Source organism: Drosophila pseudoobscura, chromosome 2 (genome assembly GCF_009870125.1).
Source record: "Drosophila pseudoobscura strain MV-25-SWS-2005 chromosome 2, UCI_Dpse_MV25, whole genome shotgun sequence".
NCBI lineage: Eukaryota > Metazoa > Arthropoda > Insecta > Diptera > Drosophilidae > Drosophila > Drosophila pseudoobscura.
In genome coordinates this window covers 23,895,126-23,911,297 of record NC_046679.1, presented here as the reverse complement: position 1 = coordinate 23,911,297, position 16,172 = coordinate 23,895,126, and the positions used below count along the sequence as shown (strand labels likewise).

Below are 16,172 nucleotides of genomic sequence, written 5' to 3'. Positions count from 1 at the left end.
ATCATTGCAAATGTTATAAACTGTTTTCTGTTACTCTTATTCTGTATTATTCTGTTTGTTGGCCAAAATGTTGCATTCTCCTGTATGCCAGCACCTCCCTTGTGTGGGAGTTCCATGTGTGGGAGTGGGTTATATACATTTGAGTCATGCTACATTTTGGCCCTAGACTGAAAATGCACTTGCTTCACTTTAAGCCTTCGCTTGCACAGAATCAACGCCGCGGCTGATTTATTATTAATGTGTTTAAGCAAATTCAAGTGAAGCATTTGCGCAATTTTCGTTTCCGTTTTCCGAAAGTTTACACTCTGCTGCAGAAACGCGGTCAGAAGTGCGCGCGCTAAAGCGTATTTGTGTAGTGTGTAGCATAGAAAACTTCTCTTTAATTATCTAAAATGAATTCCTTGCTATTTACTATTTATAAACTAGTTCTCTTTGGCCTTGAATGTATGTTAATTGTATGTTTTGAAAGTGATCACGTTTTTTTTTTTGTATGTCCTCATATAACAAGTCGCAATGTAAAATCAAAAAAAAAAAATTTAAAAATAAAACCTGAAGGTAAAATCTAAAACATTTCACAGTGTGGGGGCAGTGTGCGAGGGTTAGCCTGGTTTAGGAATGAAAACGACTTTGGTCTGAAGCCCGTCTTCTGGGATGTGTCCGTGGAAGAGATTCCCTCGTAGATCCTTTTGATTTTGATTGCTCACGAAAGTTTCTCCTGACTTGGCAAGTTGAGGATAGAACTTGGGGCACCAGATGAAGACGCGATGTAATTAGGTCTCTTTAGTTTCCCTAGTTTTGGACATCACCATTCAGGATCCTTTCGACCTATTGTTTTACTAGAGGGGCGGGATATTTCGAGCGCCTCACTGCAGGAATCGGTAAACATTTTTACAAGACTTTCACTTGCCACTTGTCCTGTCCAGGACTCCAATTAGGGTCATGCCTCAAGCCCCCTCTGCGAATGAGCGGTTGCTAAGTGTGTGTGTAAGGTGTGTCTTCGTCCTCTTGGGATCTTCTTTCATTTTGATGATTAGCGCCAGAGTTTGCCAATCGGCAACTGGTGCAAACAAACATTCCCTGCTTCATTTGTACAACTACTTGATGGCAATTTATAATGTCAACATTCCATAATCCACAAGTGTGGTTCAATCCCAAGGAGGCCCAAAAATTTCAGAGATCATTAGCGAGCTCTCTACAAGTGAGTAGAAATCCGCTTCAAAAACTCGGTAAATAACTCGGTGAACCAGACCACGTAGTATTATTCGATGGCTTATAATCTCTGTTCTTAATTTTAATTAATTTAAAGTACGGCTTATTCATAGAAGTGTGCCGAGGAAAAGTGCAGCGATCCCAAAAACCAGCCAAGGTTAGGGAAGGCGATAAAAAAAGGAGTAGAGCTGAAGAAATCTCCTCGAAGAAACCAAGTCTTAATCATTTATTTGGGTGACCAATGCGTAATGGGAAGTAGGCCCGAGCCCCCACCTCCTCATTCAAGCTAAGTGGAACTTGGCTCACCAGCAAAACCCTTTGCTGATTAAAATATCTCGGATTTCTTATTTATTCATTTATCACTAGTCCACCTTATTTTTTCTGTCTGCATCGTTGATATTCAGTGTTTCTTCGATCGTGTTCTGCTCATCAAAAATTGTAGTTTCTGCATCGTCCAGACCAATGCAGACAACGTTTCCGCCTGGAATCCTATTCGCACCTGCATTGCAATAGGGACATGGGTTTTCATCTGACTCCTCAACCCGTGCCCTTATGGCCCTTATCCGAATTAGCCTGTGTTGCTTAAACAGACACTGTAGACGATGAGCTATAAAGAGCACGGGCAGCAGAAGGAACGCCGCCACTGATACACTTATCCAATAGCCGTTCTGTAAGGATGAACAATAGAATCGATCGGTAAATCGAATAAAATAACAACATTTTGTGAGGAACTACTTACTATGGGGTCAACCATGCGTTTGCAAACCAAGTCAAGGCCGCGATCGTATATGTAGGTCAGAGGTTTGCAGCGACCGATCTTTGTCTTAGCCTCCCTGATTATCATTCTGATATAGTCCTTGAGTTGATTATCAATAGTCTCGGTTAAGTTTTTGCCAAGAGAAGAAATAAATTTCGTTCCTCTATTTTGTATAAATTCCTCAACATCCATTATTCTCTGTCTTAATAATTTCATGGAATCGGCAAGGTTGTAATTTTGGTGGACAAAATAATACTGCAGCCAATTTGTATTTACATCTACCCAATAAAATACTTTTTTTATTTCGGGATAATACTTATGTTTGATTGACTTGAGGCTAACATGCGCGTTTTGGAAAGCTACAGAGGCGGCAGCAAAGTTACTCCACGATAGCGACTGCCCAAAAGCGGTGAAACTCTCCCCGAGCTCATTTAGTTTCAACGTGTCGAGACGTGGACAAATTATATCCACCCAGTTATGCTTCTGAAACAATCCTAAAGTTGTTTCCTCAAGGGAGACTAAAAATTCATCTCGGTCAGCATCCGTCAGTATAAATTCCTTTGACAAATCTAAATTTGGATCAAATTTCCTTTCCCCGACTGTCACTAGCTTCAGTCGAAGAAAATCGTCTATGTCAAAGATTTTATTATCTTGCAGAAATCTAAAGAAATAGTCGTCGCCTTGGCACGCCTTGACAACACTCGATGCTCTGATTGGCTTGCTTGATTTATTGGCAGCTCGTACATCCACATTCCGGAAAGAAAACATCGTTCGGAGATCGATCTCTGAGTCTAGGTTTTTTAAAAGCGCACTCGACTTCAGTTCGCTCAGTGGTGCACATGCGCCTTTGTACGCCACACCACCAATCACAAAATAAAAAAGCACCACTATCAGCATGACGGATATCGCACAAAATATCAAAACCATGCCTCTGCCAGGACAATTTGTATTAGTTAAGGGAGCTCTTTAATAATCTCAGAGCACTCACAGTATCAAAATGTACGATGCCATCTTTGTAGTGAAATACTCATTGCTCGCTCCGGTGGGACGTTTTGCTAGACATCCGATAACCAAAGCCACAATCAGGACTGACAGTATCTAATTAGGAATTTTGGGCTTAGATTGGAGGAACCAGACACGCAGACATTCACTACACATTCATTTAGGTACTCACCACAAAGAGAGCTACAGATATATATTGAACGACATAGTTGCGTGTTTCATTAAATTTATCGTAAAGATCCTCAAACGCCCTGCTCGCACGTAAAGTGGCAAGATAAATGTCACTTATGACCACATCAATTATTTCTTCTATTCTCCTCGACTCCTCAGCAAAAATCAGCCTTGCCTTACGAATGTCTCGAATTATTGGTGGTGAGACTCGTTCCAACTCGTCCTTAATCTTTTGACTAACAACACGGAGACGCGGCAGCCATTTTTTGTGTCGAGTCCCAATCGTTTTTTGGAATTTAATCAGATCATCATGCATTGCTACCGAATCGGGCCACTAGATAGAGAGTAATTGCAAAGATTCCGTAATGTTGGTATTGGTAAGTATTCACCTCATCCAAGTGTAGGCATCTGCTTGTATCCACAAACTCAATTCCTGAGGTTTGCAGAAACTTCATGCATTCAAAACTGCCACAGAGAACCACCGCCGCATAGTTAATGTCGCGCTTTATTGCCCGGAGACCTGAAAACAACATCCAGTGGTAGTGAATATAACCAAAAAGTGAATATACAAAGAACGAGCACGAACTATAGTGCCTTGTACTCTCCCTATCCATCATCTCTACACCTAATGACAAATATTCTAGCTGCTTCCATACCGCACAGTCCGTTACATCTCGATATCTACCACTCTCTCTATTTCCCCCAATGAGTGGGAGAGAATACGAGCTCGCGACTAGGGAGTCAGCCATTGGATTGTTTTGTTCATTCTGACTAAAATAGAAATGATTGTGTGACAGTGTGATATCTTCCTAAAACATAACACTACGATAGGAGTCTGCAAACAAAATTCCGCCGATCTAGCTCTTATAGTCTCTGAGATCTAGGCCTCAAACGGAACGGACATACTTTGTACACATTTATTGATTATAAGCATAGCTTAGGATTCTTACTAAGAAGATTTTATTGTACTTCATACTTTAGAATTGTTAACGAGAGGCTGAAATAGTGCGGTACCAGTCTGTTGTTGTGTTCATGAGATGAAGCTGCTCTTGAAACATCCTTTTTATACCCGATACTCAAAATCAGTATAGGGGTATATTAGATTTGCGGTGAAAATGGATGTGTGTAACGTCCAGAAGGAAGCTTTTCCGACCCCATAAAGTATATATATTCTTGATCAGCATCAATAGCCGAGTCGATTGAGCCCTGTCTGTCTGTCCGTCCGGTCGTCCGTCCGTCCGTCTGTCCGTCTAGTGCACAGAGACTATAAGAGCTGGAGCAACGACATTTTTTATCCAGTCTTTTGTGATATGTCGCTATTACAAGTGTATTTTAGAACTTCGCCCCGCTCACTTCAACCCCCTCAAAGGAAAAAAATCTTTGGCATCACCAATTTTAAAGATACGAGAAAAGCAAAGGAGCAGAATGTAGAGAATGACAATATCTACATATGTATGTACATGTATCTACATAAATGACTCCTTCTATGTGGTTCAGTGATTTTTGTTTGAAAGTTACTACGTCGATATCTGTCATTTTAGCTAGAGCTGTCTCTTATGCTGGCTGTGTAGATATATTTACATACATACATATGTGCTAAATTTATGATATACATATGTATACATATCTATACTTTATGGGATCAAAAATGATTCCTTCAGCATGTTACATAAATCCTCATGAGTTTCTCTTTGGTTACCGGGTATAAATACAATTTTTATCTTACCATTTCTTAGTTTATTTGCATAATCCATACCAACATATGTTTCGTCAGTAAGCCATAGCAAATACTCAGTGGTGTTATAAAATGAAAGATAATTGATATGTCTGGCTAGTTCCGCAATGGAATTACCCCGTGCGACATCGCTTAAGTCCCTAAACAAATGTTTCGGTGCATCTGTGGTGGTTGGGGTATAAATAAATACATACATACATATATGAGATTAGAGAAGAGGTAAATTGAATTACGTCATACCCATGATAGTACTGATCAGATGTGTCGACAGCTCCTCATAGTTTTTCACAAACAAATGATGAACATGATCGCTGACATCCTTCAGAAAGTTGCAAGTGTCTATGCTACCCATTTCAAGAGTCTTTTTAGTGTTTTCTAGGCCGCGCTCTAGCATGCCATTTGAGAGGACGGCCAGGACCATACTACCACTGTTAACTCAGAAAGAAAGAACAAATAAAAATAAAGAACGAAAGAAAAGAAAAAATTAATCCGCATTCGGGATAAAACAGAGCCATAACCTACGCGATTAATGGAAGGATCATAATCAAGCAGGTGCTCCAAAGAAGAGTTTTCCTCATATTTGAACCCGAATGGCAAGCTGGACATCCCAGCGAACAGCGATGGCAACATAAGCAGAAATACACAACACTGTTCCATGCAAACAAGATAAGCATGTCATTAATGGTTTTGCGAAAAGATACAACATGATGTACTCACCCTACAAAGGGTGCCAGGATAATCACAACAACCAAAATGAATATCCAAAACCACATAAGCCAAAATGCGTTTAACCAACCCGCCCAATCATCCTTTATAACTTTCGGCCCCAACCTCATGTTGTCGTTACCGAAGTCCGTTATGAAGCCTGGATCAAATATTTGATTACGTTCACTATTAACCAGAAATCATCAAATCGGGTCTCACTTACCTCTTGGCATGGTCGGATCAAGTGGAAACATTTTGTCAAAAAAGGTTCGCGAAAATTTGAAAACAATATCCACCCACATTTTTGTGACATTCTGTCTCTTGGAGTAATTCGTTGAAGGCTCGAACCTTGAGTATTCAATACTGGGAAAGTGCAGTACCCCCATTTGCTCGTGAGTGGTGCCATGTCCCGAATATCCTTTGCGCCAATATGAGAAAGGGGGATCATCTGGTGGGTTTGCACTGGCGGTACTCTCATAAACCCGAGTGACCAGCACAATCAGAAGTATAGCCGCACAGAGAGTGGCGGTCGTCAGAGTCCCCTCCATTTTTCGCTCTCTTCTGTTCCTGGCACAATTAGCCACGGGTCTAATCCGTTTAGACTCCGTAATTATACATTCGGTCATTATCTCTAGGGTTCTGTTCTTTAAATACCTCCGACCGCGAATATCAAAAAATCAAACTTATGTTCATATACTAAAGGAAGACTTTAAGTTAAATATAGACGGGAGAACCAACATATGAATTCGTCAAACCACACACAAAGCTTCATGCTCGTACATAACACTCACCAAGTTTATAGAGATACAATCCTCAGATGTAAATAACACTTAATTTTTAATTTACCAAAAATTTCGAGCTGGTATTGAAAATTTACAAAAATTTTTTTGTTCGTTTCTCTTTTATTTCAATCAAAACTAAGTATAAAATTAAATTCAGAAGCTACTGAAATAAAAAAAATCTGCTTAACAGAAGAAAATAAAAACAATGACACTAGATTTAGCTTAGGTTAGGGACGAAACCTCCCTCCAGCGCAATTGGACTGGGATGCCGCATTGACGTGTGCCCCTTCTCATTGCCTAAGCCGTGGTGCCCATTTCCTCCGATTGCTCACCGCAGAACTGAATCTCCCCGTCGTCCTTAACTGCACGCTAATAGGGTTAAACAGGGGAAATCTATATGATATTCCTTTTTCATACTAACTGTTGTAGGACGTGAGTCGCTGTCTTGTTGAAACTCCGGCGGAGCAGAGTCGTACTTAGCTTCCACCGTACTGGTCGAATTGAAAATGTAAATTTCTCCATCCTCGGTCCTCAGCACATCCCCAGCACCTACACCGTCAATCTTAATATCTGTAAATTCGTGAGCAGTGACATCTGTTGGATAGTCCTCCTTTATATCGATCGGATCCAACTCGACTTCATCAACGGCTGAAGTCTCTGCATCGCCGCCCAGAACAAATTCGACCTCTTCCGCTTTCAGGTATTGTGCGGGCAGGTGTTTCGAGGCAGAAAATCACCAGGAGATCAAGGCGAAGTACAAGGAGTACAATACAACACCTTCAGCTGAAGAACCTCACCTACGCCGAGGCCAACTACACCTAGTTCTCCAGCAAGTACACAACGTACTCATGAACAGTAAACTGCAGTTGCAAGACCCTCGCCGATGATGCCTACTATTGCAACAAGGAGCTGGTCCACCTGCTCATCTTCGACGCCAGGGTGACAAACTACAGCTATGGCTAGTGGAAGTTTAAGAAAGAGGAGGAGTGCCAACTGATTACGCGCTTTCGGGGCCACAATGAGTGGGCTCACCCGCTGGCAATTCATCTTTGGAGAGGTGGAAGTGGACACGGATCAGGAGTTCGGCGACTACCATACAACGGCCATCGACGAGACCCGGTACAAAAGCGCAATTCTGCAACATCCAGAGGATCGTACGGAGAGCTTCGTGTACTCCGTAAAGCACTACAACGATCCAATGGAGGATAGCGATCTCGAGGTAACCACCTCGCATGCCATCTTCCCGCGAGATGGGCTTTCAGTTCTCCCACACCCGCATGTGGGAGCGATTCTTCAGCATCGAAGGCCGGGAAGTGGCAGAAGTGGGAGTCCTGAACATTTTGGCAGAAGTAATTTTGAGGGAGTTCTAGACCCCCCCTTACACAAATTCAAAAAACTTCCACTTTGGCGCGCAGCTATGTCGTTTTTGATTGCACCATTTTCCAATTTCTACTACATATTCTTTGAAACTACGTAACGTAACGTTTATTTCATTAATATGTAGTTGACATGAATACGCTGTCTACGTAACGTTTATTTCATGAATATGTAGTTGACAGCAAAATCTGCATAAATGTCAAATGTAGAATGAATTTCCGCATTTGTTTAAGTTCCGAAGCTTAGATCCACATTTTGTGCATCCCTAGAATTTTCGTTACATTTTTTGGTACCCAAAAAAGCACCTTAAAATCGTTAACCGGGGCCTCATCAATGCTCAAAAAAATCAAACTATCCTCCTCAGCCTGCGACTGGTCCTTCGTGTCTGGGTTTCGTATAATAATTCTTTGCTTTGCTAACAATATGATCTGATCCAGATTCGCCAGTCTTGAAGATATGGTTATTCTCTACGATTCCGCTTTTTTGTTTTCTTGTATCTTTAAAATCGTGGATGCCACAGGCAGAGTGAAAGAGAATGAAATTTTGGCTGGTTCAGTTTATCAGTCACATTGATTTTCAACACCTTGTCTAGCTCACACAACATGCTTAGTCTTATAATTTCATAGTATTTTCAAAAATGTTCCAATATTTATTCCAGTACTTACGCTGTAGGACGTGTTATGTGGTTATTGTCTCATCTGTTTTTAGAACATTCGATATGTGTATGTGTCTACAGGCTGACTAGGGCTGCAAAACCAAATTTTAACTGTAAGAAAAGCAAAGCGGGCGCACGCAAAATTAAAAATTTCAAAACAATTTCGTTTAAAGACAATTTCGATCCGATTGAAGTGAAGATGATAGTCTTAGCGACCTGTGCCATCACCACGCCAGCAGCAGTATCCAACGACAAGCTCATCAGCAGCAACACTGTATTTATTTTAGCACTGCTACCACAAGCAGCAACGACCGCTGAGTATACCTCTCCAGACTAGTCCTGGCCTCCTGCTGCGGCATCCTGCAGGGGAAGGTAGTACCACGAGCAACAATCAGTCAGCGCAGGCTAATGGGCCAGCAAGGATCGCTTTTCATAATTACATAAAAATGTAGTTATTATGTAGCGAATTTGTAGTTAGTGTGTAGTTACCATGTAAGAAAATTAATTTAGTGAAAATTGTGTTTTGCTTAAACCATATTTCATAAACAACCCAATAAACATGAGAACTTAAAATTAGCCAGTCTTATAGAAAAGTGATTCATCAATTGGATAAAATTATGAGTTCAGAGCTGAAGGTCCTGACTAGCTTGTAATATTCAACCGAATATCAAAAACGAGGAATATGATTTACTATCATGGACAGCGAACGATTAACCCATTTTAGACCAGAAGGTAATATAACACACTTTACGAAAATTATGAAACTTGATGAATTTTAACGTAGTTCAGATAAAAGATATTTTGGTATTATTTGTTTTAAGAAAAGAGTAGGGGATGGATCTACAAGGAACATTTAAAAGCAGTATTATTATCGCGGTTTATCTCAACCTAATTTAACCTGTTTAATTACAGGGGGGTTAGGTGGGCTAAAGAGCCAAGAAAAGAGACGAGAAAAGTAAGCAAATTTTATCTGTCAACTTGTGCGGCTAAGTCATTTGACAATTGTTTTCCAACTAATTCCAGTAAAAAAATGGCTTCATTCCTGGCACGAACCGGCGGACCACTAATCGAGTCCGTTAGACCCAAGACCGTTCAAAAGGTAGGTGCAGTGCAGTATGGATTTATTTGCCATTTAAGCAAATGCAAAATAAGTCACTTTATATAATAATGGCAAAAAGAGACACAACGGCAAGGGTGAAGAGCGGCCGCTTTCGCACTCACTCACGCATACAGATGTGGATAATGGAGCATGACCAGCTGTCAGAGGTGCTGTCTGTGCTGTTGTGTAGATCGGTTGCTTAGAAAAGTTTTCAATAATTTCGTGTGCAGTTGAATTTCATTAAAAAAAGTAAAGTAAAAGCAAACATTTGTAAGTGGTAAAGTCAATGATACATATGTAAAGCCCCGATCCGATTAGTTTGCACCTAGAGACAGCTGGCAGCCACCTGACTAGCGGTGTGTCAGTGTGACGCAACACTGCAGTGCCTGTGCGTCTATGTGTGTGTGTGTGTGTGCTTATGCTTGAGAGTGTGCTAATGGATAACGGTGAATAGACCTTGAATTCTTTAATTTTCTCTTTATTCAATTTTTTATATCAATGAGCATATGAAACCTGTTGCTTTAAGTGTCGTGGCCTGGTCGCACTAATTAAAATTCGTATCTATGTGAATTAGTCTTAGTTATCGTCTAAAATACACCATTTACCGTAAGAGCTTCTATTAACCCACTTTTGATTTCGTTTTTGTTTTTGTTTTTGTTGGGTTGTTGGGTTGTTGGAGGGCAGGGATGAGTTTTTCTATGATTCATGGAACCGTATTCTCAGGGCGTTTGTATTCTTTATACATGCTATCTAATATATGTGTGTACATACATATGTAAGACAATCAATTCTCTTATCCTTCGCAGATCCTCAGCTATGCTCCCGTTGCGCTGCAACAATTGCGAAACCTGAACGTGCAGGAACATGTCTCGTACACTCTCCTCAACGAAAGTGGAATCCCAACACCGCGGTAAGAATGGACACTAATCAAAGTATCGGTCCAAAGTGCAAAAAACGCGCCGCGTTGTCGCTGACGCTTTATATTGGACTTTAGCCAGAGTAACACTGCACCGATTAGCGATTGGCGTACGAAACGAGTCATAATTTGCATTAATTAACTGGCCTGGGTCTGGGGTAAACAAACCAATGAACAGACCTTGACCGAACGAAGACCGAGAATAACTGCAGATGATAAGGGGAGATAAGGTGTAACATATGTATGTATATGTAGTGTAGATCGCATGAAATGACAAGGGTCAGTGACGTGGGCAGAGATAAGTCCGTGATTGTTATACATTTGGGAATTGAGAGTAGCAGTCATCATATATGTGGATTATTGAGCAGACGGAAGGCCATAATCGTACGATCATATTTTCTATGGGAATCACTTCTGTCATCTAAATGACCGATCAACCTTGAAATATACAAATTTCCAGCCTTCACAGGTTACAAATTTGACTTTGATGAGGCTGCTAATAATATACTATAAATAGGGCTTCTTTATCAATTATTTGTTATTACCATAAGGTATTCAGCATTTTTTTTAGGAGTTTAAGATCCTTTAAGAACTTGATTTAACTTTATTTCTTCTATCCCTTACAGCTTCGCTGTGGCCAAGAATGGCAAGGAGGCGAGCGATATTGCCAACAAGCTTAAAACAGACAATCTTGTGCTCAAGGCGCAAGTTCTGGCCGGCGGTCGCGGCAAGGGAACTTTTAAGAATGGCCTAAAGGGCGGCGTGCGTGTGGTCTACGAGTAAGTTAATGTTTAAGTGTTGTAGAATGCTAAAATTAATGTTCTTTATTTAGCCCCAAGACCGCCGAGGATATTTCCTCAAAAATGATTGACCAACTCCTGATTACCAAGCAAACCGGAGCCGCTGGTCGCATCTGCAAGAAAGTGATGGTTGCCGAGAGGAAATTCCCCCGCCGTGAGTTCTACTTTGCCGTCATGATGGAGCGTGCCTTCAATGTGAGTTGAATCATGTAAAATTCGAAAGGAAATACAACTAGAGAAGTGCTTTGCAGGGTCCCGTTTTGATTGCCTCGAAGGAGGGTGGCGTGGATATTGAGGAGGTGGCCAAAGAGAACCCCGATGCCATTATCTACGAACCCATCGACATTGCCAGGGGTCTGACCGAAGAGCAGGCATGCAAAATTGTCGAGAAAGTCGGCCTTGGCGGCGACGGTGCCGATGAGCATATCAAGATGCTGCTCAACCTATACCAGCTGTTCGTGAAGAAGGATGCTCTCTTGGTGGAGATCAATCCCTATGCCGAGGATGCCATGAGTGGCTGTAAGTTCTCTAAATGTGTTCGTGTTAAGTGTTCTTTTATTTAATCCATTTAATGCATGTAATCCTATCCCAAAAACACCTAACCCATTCCCAACTGTAAAAAACCATGGATTTCATATTTTTCTGTCCAGGCTGTGAGTATGCATGAAACCGTTATTCCATCAATTAAGCAATCAAATCACTATCTGAATCCGTATATCCATTATCAAATCTAATAAATTTCAAAACATTCTTAAAGTCTTTGCATTGGACGCCAAACTGCGGTTCGATGACAATGCAGAGTTCCGTCAAAAGGAGCTGTTCTCTATGCGGGATTGGACCCAGGAGGATCCCAAGGAAGTGGAGGCAGCCAAATACAATTTGAATTACATTGCTCTAGACGGCACCATCGGCTGCATGGTGAACGGTGCCGGTTTGGCCATGGCCACAATGGACATCATCAAGCTGTACGGAGGGGAGCCGGCCAACTTCCTGGATGTGGGTGGCGGAGCCACTGCCGATGCTGTTAAGGCTGCCTTCAAGATCATTACCTCCGACAGGAAGGTGCTCTGCCTGTTGGTTAATATCTTTGGCGGCATTATGCGTTGCGATGTCATTGCCGAGGGCATTATTGCTGCTGCCAAGGATCTGAATCTTAACTTGCCCATTGTTGTGCGCCTCCAGGTGAGTTGGAAATGATATATATCTTTAATTTTTGGTAGAATACCACGTATAATAATATTCTTAATAGGGCACCAAAGTGAAGGAGGCTCGCGAACTTATACGCGCATCTGGTCTGAAGATTTTGGCACGTGACGATCTCGACAAGGCGGCCGATCTAGCTGTGCATTTGGCCCAGATTGTAAAGTTGGCGCGCGAAATGAAAATGGATGTGAACTTTGAGATTCCCGCCGACCAAAAGTAGATAAATCATGATAAATAATGGCTAAGTCAACTATCTTACTACCACAAAGCAAAAACCAAGTCAAACTCTTACTCAACGTGGAACCACACACACAAAAAACAAAACAAAACTACTCAATGGAAGAAACGCCATAGCTTTGTAGTTAGAGAACATTATGTATTCGTTACGATCGGTCGAAATAATTGATGAATGATGATAATTTTTCAAAAATGTTTAGTTTAAAGTTTAAACAACCCATAAAGTCGTAATTGTTGATAGTCCAGTCATAAGATATATGGCTAGATAAAACGAATAATCCATCACGTTGAGTGTTCTCTTTGCACCTAAACAACAATTTGTGTATCTATTATCTATTATCACCATTAAAGTGCACGAAACAGATAGAGTAAAAATTAAGGAACAAATGCCATCGGTCCAATTGTGATTTTTGACAAATTCAATTAACTTTTATTTATTGAGAAATTGCGAAACTGCTTCGGAAGTAGTTCCCTAGATTCAGATTGTGTATTATTTGTGCAATTTAGTTTGCTTCAAATTAAAACTCGAAACAATCATAAAGCTTAACACATTTTTATTGGTTAATTTGTTAATTTCAATCATAATTCATTTCTAATATATAAATCCATTTGCTGTATACCCTTAGGGGCAAGGGCAAGAAGAAGGAATGTAAGGAAGAGAAAAGCAAGAAAGAGGAAGAGAAATGCAAGAAAAAGTAATCCAAGAACATCTGCGATTAGCCAACAATAAAAAAACTCAACAAAAATGGCCTGGCCAAAATGGGAATCTACAAGGATTAACAAGCCAAAAGTGCAATGGTTTGCTGGAAAAACAATGGGAGTGTGCAAGCCAATTTTAAATTTCTAAAAATTCAAATTTTACCGCTTAAAAATGTTTAACATTTGATGAACTTTTTTTGAATTTTCCCGAGTAAAAGTTTTGATAGACATTTTTGTTTGTTTAAGGTTCAAGAATAGTTTTTGTGGTTTATTACGTTGTCTTAGAAACGATCGACTAGAGATAGTATGTGGGTCTGTTCCTGTTGCCGCCAGTCAGTGTCGCCATCGCCCAGATTGCCAGCGTATTCTATAATCGATAAAATGAAGCATGGTTTTGATTAGATACCGGGAAAAATTACCCCTCATGATGCTCCTGATGGTCTTCATTGAGGCCCCACGTAGGTTTAGAATCTGTAGCACACGTTGCTTGACCGTCTCCGAGGTGGAACTGACCTCCAGCAGTATGTAGTCGATGCGCTGGAGCGTGAAGAGGCCGCCAGTCAAGCGCTTTATATAGTTATTCTCCGCCTCCTCGTCCTCATCGATGCTGGGATCCTGTTAAAAAACATTTAATTAGTTTTATATCACGATAGAATCTCAAGTAAAAAGTGTATAGCAACCGTAGGCTGCTGATCAATCTCCTTATCGATGGCCTCCACCTTGGCCAAATATTTGAGATGCAGTTCCAGTAGACGATCCACCTTCTCGTAATCGTTCTCGCTGAATTTGGACAGCATACGCTGGCGATGGGTGCCCTTGCAGTTGCGTAGCATCGAGGCAATGACGGAGCTGACATGCTCCTCATGCTCATCGGCCGACAGCAGACGTAGCTTGTTCCGTTTGGGTGTCTTCATGAACAGTGGGAAAATGGTGCGCAGTCCGAGGATCTCCACGAATTTGTTGCAATTGTCGCGACCATCCGGGCCGGCCATAGCATGATCGAGTACCTTTAGCGAACCGTTGCGGGACATTTTCTTCTCGCGCAGCATCAGATTCATTAGCTGCAGTCCCTCGCCGTTGAGGAAGCGATCGCGATTCTCCTTGGCCATCAGAGCGGAGCAAAGGCAATTGAAGAGATTCTGCATGTACTCCTGCTCCTCGTTGCTTGCCGGATCGTGACGCTTGTAAACAGCCAGCTGTTGGAGCAGCACATCGACTCCTTCGATCGAGCCGAGCAGAAGGCGATTGTCGTTCTCCGTTTGTATCAGGATGGACAGAATCTCGCTGCAATACAATTTGTTCGGATCAAAGGGAGTCTTGCCCTTGAGGCGTTTTAGCAGCCATGCCAGCAGCCCCTGCTCGGCAGCTTCTCGCACGAATTCGCCATCGATCTCTGTGAGGTTCTCCACGATGGCCAATGTGTTGTGTACACCGTCGGCTTCCTCCTTCACCTGCTCGTTGAGACGTTCCAGGTTCTGGACTAGCAAAGCGCAGATTTGTTCCTTCCGCAGGGCCTCGATCAAGGCCTGGGCTCCCTCTTGACTCTCACCTAGAATATCGACATCGGTCACCTCCTGCAGCAGATCGACAATGGCCACAGCAATGTCTGTGTTCTGATGTGCAAGCAGCTCCAGCAAACTGTGCAGTCCGTGCAGCTCCACAAGCAGTGGATAGAGATCTGGTACGGTGGCCACGCCTTTCAGCTCCTGAATGACTGTATGAAGCTCAAGTTCGGAGTCCATGAACTTTTCGGGATTTTCGACAAACTTGATGCGCATCTCCTGGTTCTTCAGGTTGCGCTTCTCGAATACCAAGATCAATTTTTTCAGCCCCTGCTCATCCAAAACATCGCCATCGGTCTCCTCGTTTTCCACATAACGCATGATGTTCAGCCGCTCTTCTTCTGTCAATTCTGGGTCTAGTTCGAATGCGTTGCTGGCTGTGGTGGAGCTGCTGCTGCCCTGTTTTCCATAATTGGCCGTCTCCTTGGCCTCGGCAATGCGCCGAATGCGTTTGGCCTTCTCATCGCTACCGCCACCGCCCCGTTTTCCAGCGGTTGTCTCTGGCTCAAAATCTTCATCGTCCTCGTGCGGTCGTTTTGGGGTCTGCTCAGGCTGGTAGGAACATATGTTCTTGGTTGTGAATGTTTATACGAAAGACGAACAAATATACCTACCTTGAAGGCCAACAGTTCGCCGATATCCATCTCGGTTTTATCCCAATTTAAAAAAACAATTTTACATTTAAGGAGTTAGGGATGCTAAATATATATTGATATGTACATTAAGATATCGATATATATCTTCCCTGTTCGATAATAGATATGAAGACTAGACTGAAAAACAATAATATGATATGAATTTTTTCTGGAATATATCATCAAATGAACAACTTTTGTAGTTCAAGGAAATCGAAACTATTTTTCTGTTGCTAGACGCGATAACACTGTATGATTTATATTGCTGGTTTCACACTTTTCAATTGAAGTGTAGCACTAACCATACAGTATACTGTATGGTTAGTGAGTGTAGTGTAGGTGAAAAAAATATCGGTATTTTTGTACGATAGGCGGACCGAATTTGGCGGTTACATTTTAAAAATAATAATATTGCCGACATCCGATTTTTTATTGTTTTTTTTTTAAATACTAAAAGAATCACCTCTGAAAATACATTTTCAAAATAATAAAACACAAGCTGTACTTTTACAAATCGTTTCGAATGTTTTTATTATAAGTTAAGAAAGTCATAAATTAATACAAAATTAATTAAACTAACTGATGAGACAGAATAAAGCGCAGAGCGAGAGAATTGAAAGACTGTTGC

The 16,172-nt window shown here is 41.5% G+C and overlaps 4 protein-coding genes across 7 annotated transcripts; 2 read left to right on the top strand and 2 right to left on the bottom strand.

Annotated features, from left to right (window-relative positions):
* Nucleotides 1–1,420: 1,420 nt before the first annotated feature.
* On the bottom strand, nt 1,421–6,512 carry LOC117183190 (prominin-like protein). Of its 2 annotated transcripts, none has more exons than XM_033377056.1 (11): nt 6,371–6,512; nt 5,803–6,275; nt 5,592–5,739; nt 5,397–5,522; nt 5,115–5,302; nt 4,866–5,036; nt 3,529–3,659; nt 3,141–3,473; nt 2,955–3,064; nt 1,949–2,897; nt 1,421–1,877 (listed from the first exon to the last, which is right to left on the bottom strand). In XM_033377056.1, the coding sequence occupies exons 2-11, from the start codon at nt 6,203–6,205 to the stop codon at nt 1,572–1,574; spliced, it is 2,865 nt and encodes a 954-aa protein (XP_033232947.1). In that variant the 5' UTR covers nt 6,206–6,275; nt 6,371–6,512; the 3' UTR covers nt 1,421–1,571. The 2 variants fall into 2 exon arrangements, with proteins under 2 accessions (XP_033232947.1, XP_033232946.1); XM_033377055.1 differs by having other exon boundaries at nt 5,803–6,286; nt 6,371–6,486.
* A 95-nt stretch (nt 6,513–6,607) lies between these two features.
* On the top strand, nt 6,608–8,056 carry LOC117183358 (uncharacterized). The gene is made up of 2 exons (XM_033377060.1): nt 6,608–6,793; nt 6,897–8,056. Exon 2 carries the CDS (start codon nt 7,380–7,382, stop codon nt 7,836–7,838), a length of 459 nt encoding a protein of 152 aa, XP_033232951.1. The 5' UTR covers nt 6,608–6,793; nt 6,897–7,379; the 3' UTR covers nt 7,839–8,056.
* A 1,274-nt stretch (nt 8,057–9,330) lies between these two features.
* ScsbetaA (Succinyl-coenzyme A synthetase beta subunit, ADP-forming) lies at nt 9,331–13,394 on the top strand. Of its 3 annotated transcripts, XM_033377058.1 has the most exons (10): nt 9,331–9,348; nt 9,417–9,492; nt 10,299–10,402; nt 11,035–11,187; nt 11,241–11,403; nt 11,460–11,727; nt 11,859–11,861; nt 11,966–12,390; nt 12,458–12,627; nt 13,275–13,394. In XM_033377058.1, the coding sequence occupies exons 2-10, from the start codon at nt 9,424–9,426 to the stop codon at nt 13,345–13,347; spliced, it is 1,428 nt and encodes a 475-aa protein (XP_033232949.1). In that variant the 5' UTR covers nt 9,331–9,348; nt 9,417–9,423; the 3' UTR covers nt 13,348–13,394. The 3 variants fall into 3 exon arrangements, with proteins under 3 accessions (XP_033232949.1, XP_033232948.1, XP_033232950.1); XM_033377057.1 differs by lacking the exon at nt 9,331–9,348 and having other exon boundaries at nt 9,355–9,492; XM_033377059.1 differs by lacking the exons at nt 9,331–9,348; nt 11,859–11,861 and having other exon boundaries at nt 9,355–9,492.
* LOC4802622 (beta-catenin-like protein 1) lies at nt 12,767–15,680 on the bottom strand. Its single transcript, XM_001359470.5, has 4 exons — nt 15,524–15,680; nt 14,028–15,461; nt 13,767–13,962; nt 12,767–13,714 (listed from the first exon to the last, which is right to left on the bottom strand). The coding sequence occupies exons 1-4, from the start codon at nt 15,551–15,553 to the stop codon at nt 13,629–13,631; spliced, it is 1,746 nt and encodes a 581-aa protein (XP_001359507.1). The 5' UTR covers nt 15,554–15,680; the 3' UTR covers nt 12,767–13,628.
* Between the last annotated feature and the right edge of the window lie 492 nt (nt 15,681–16,172).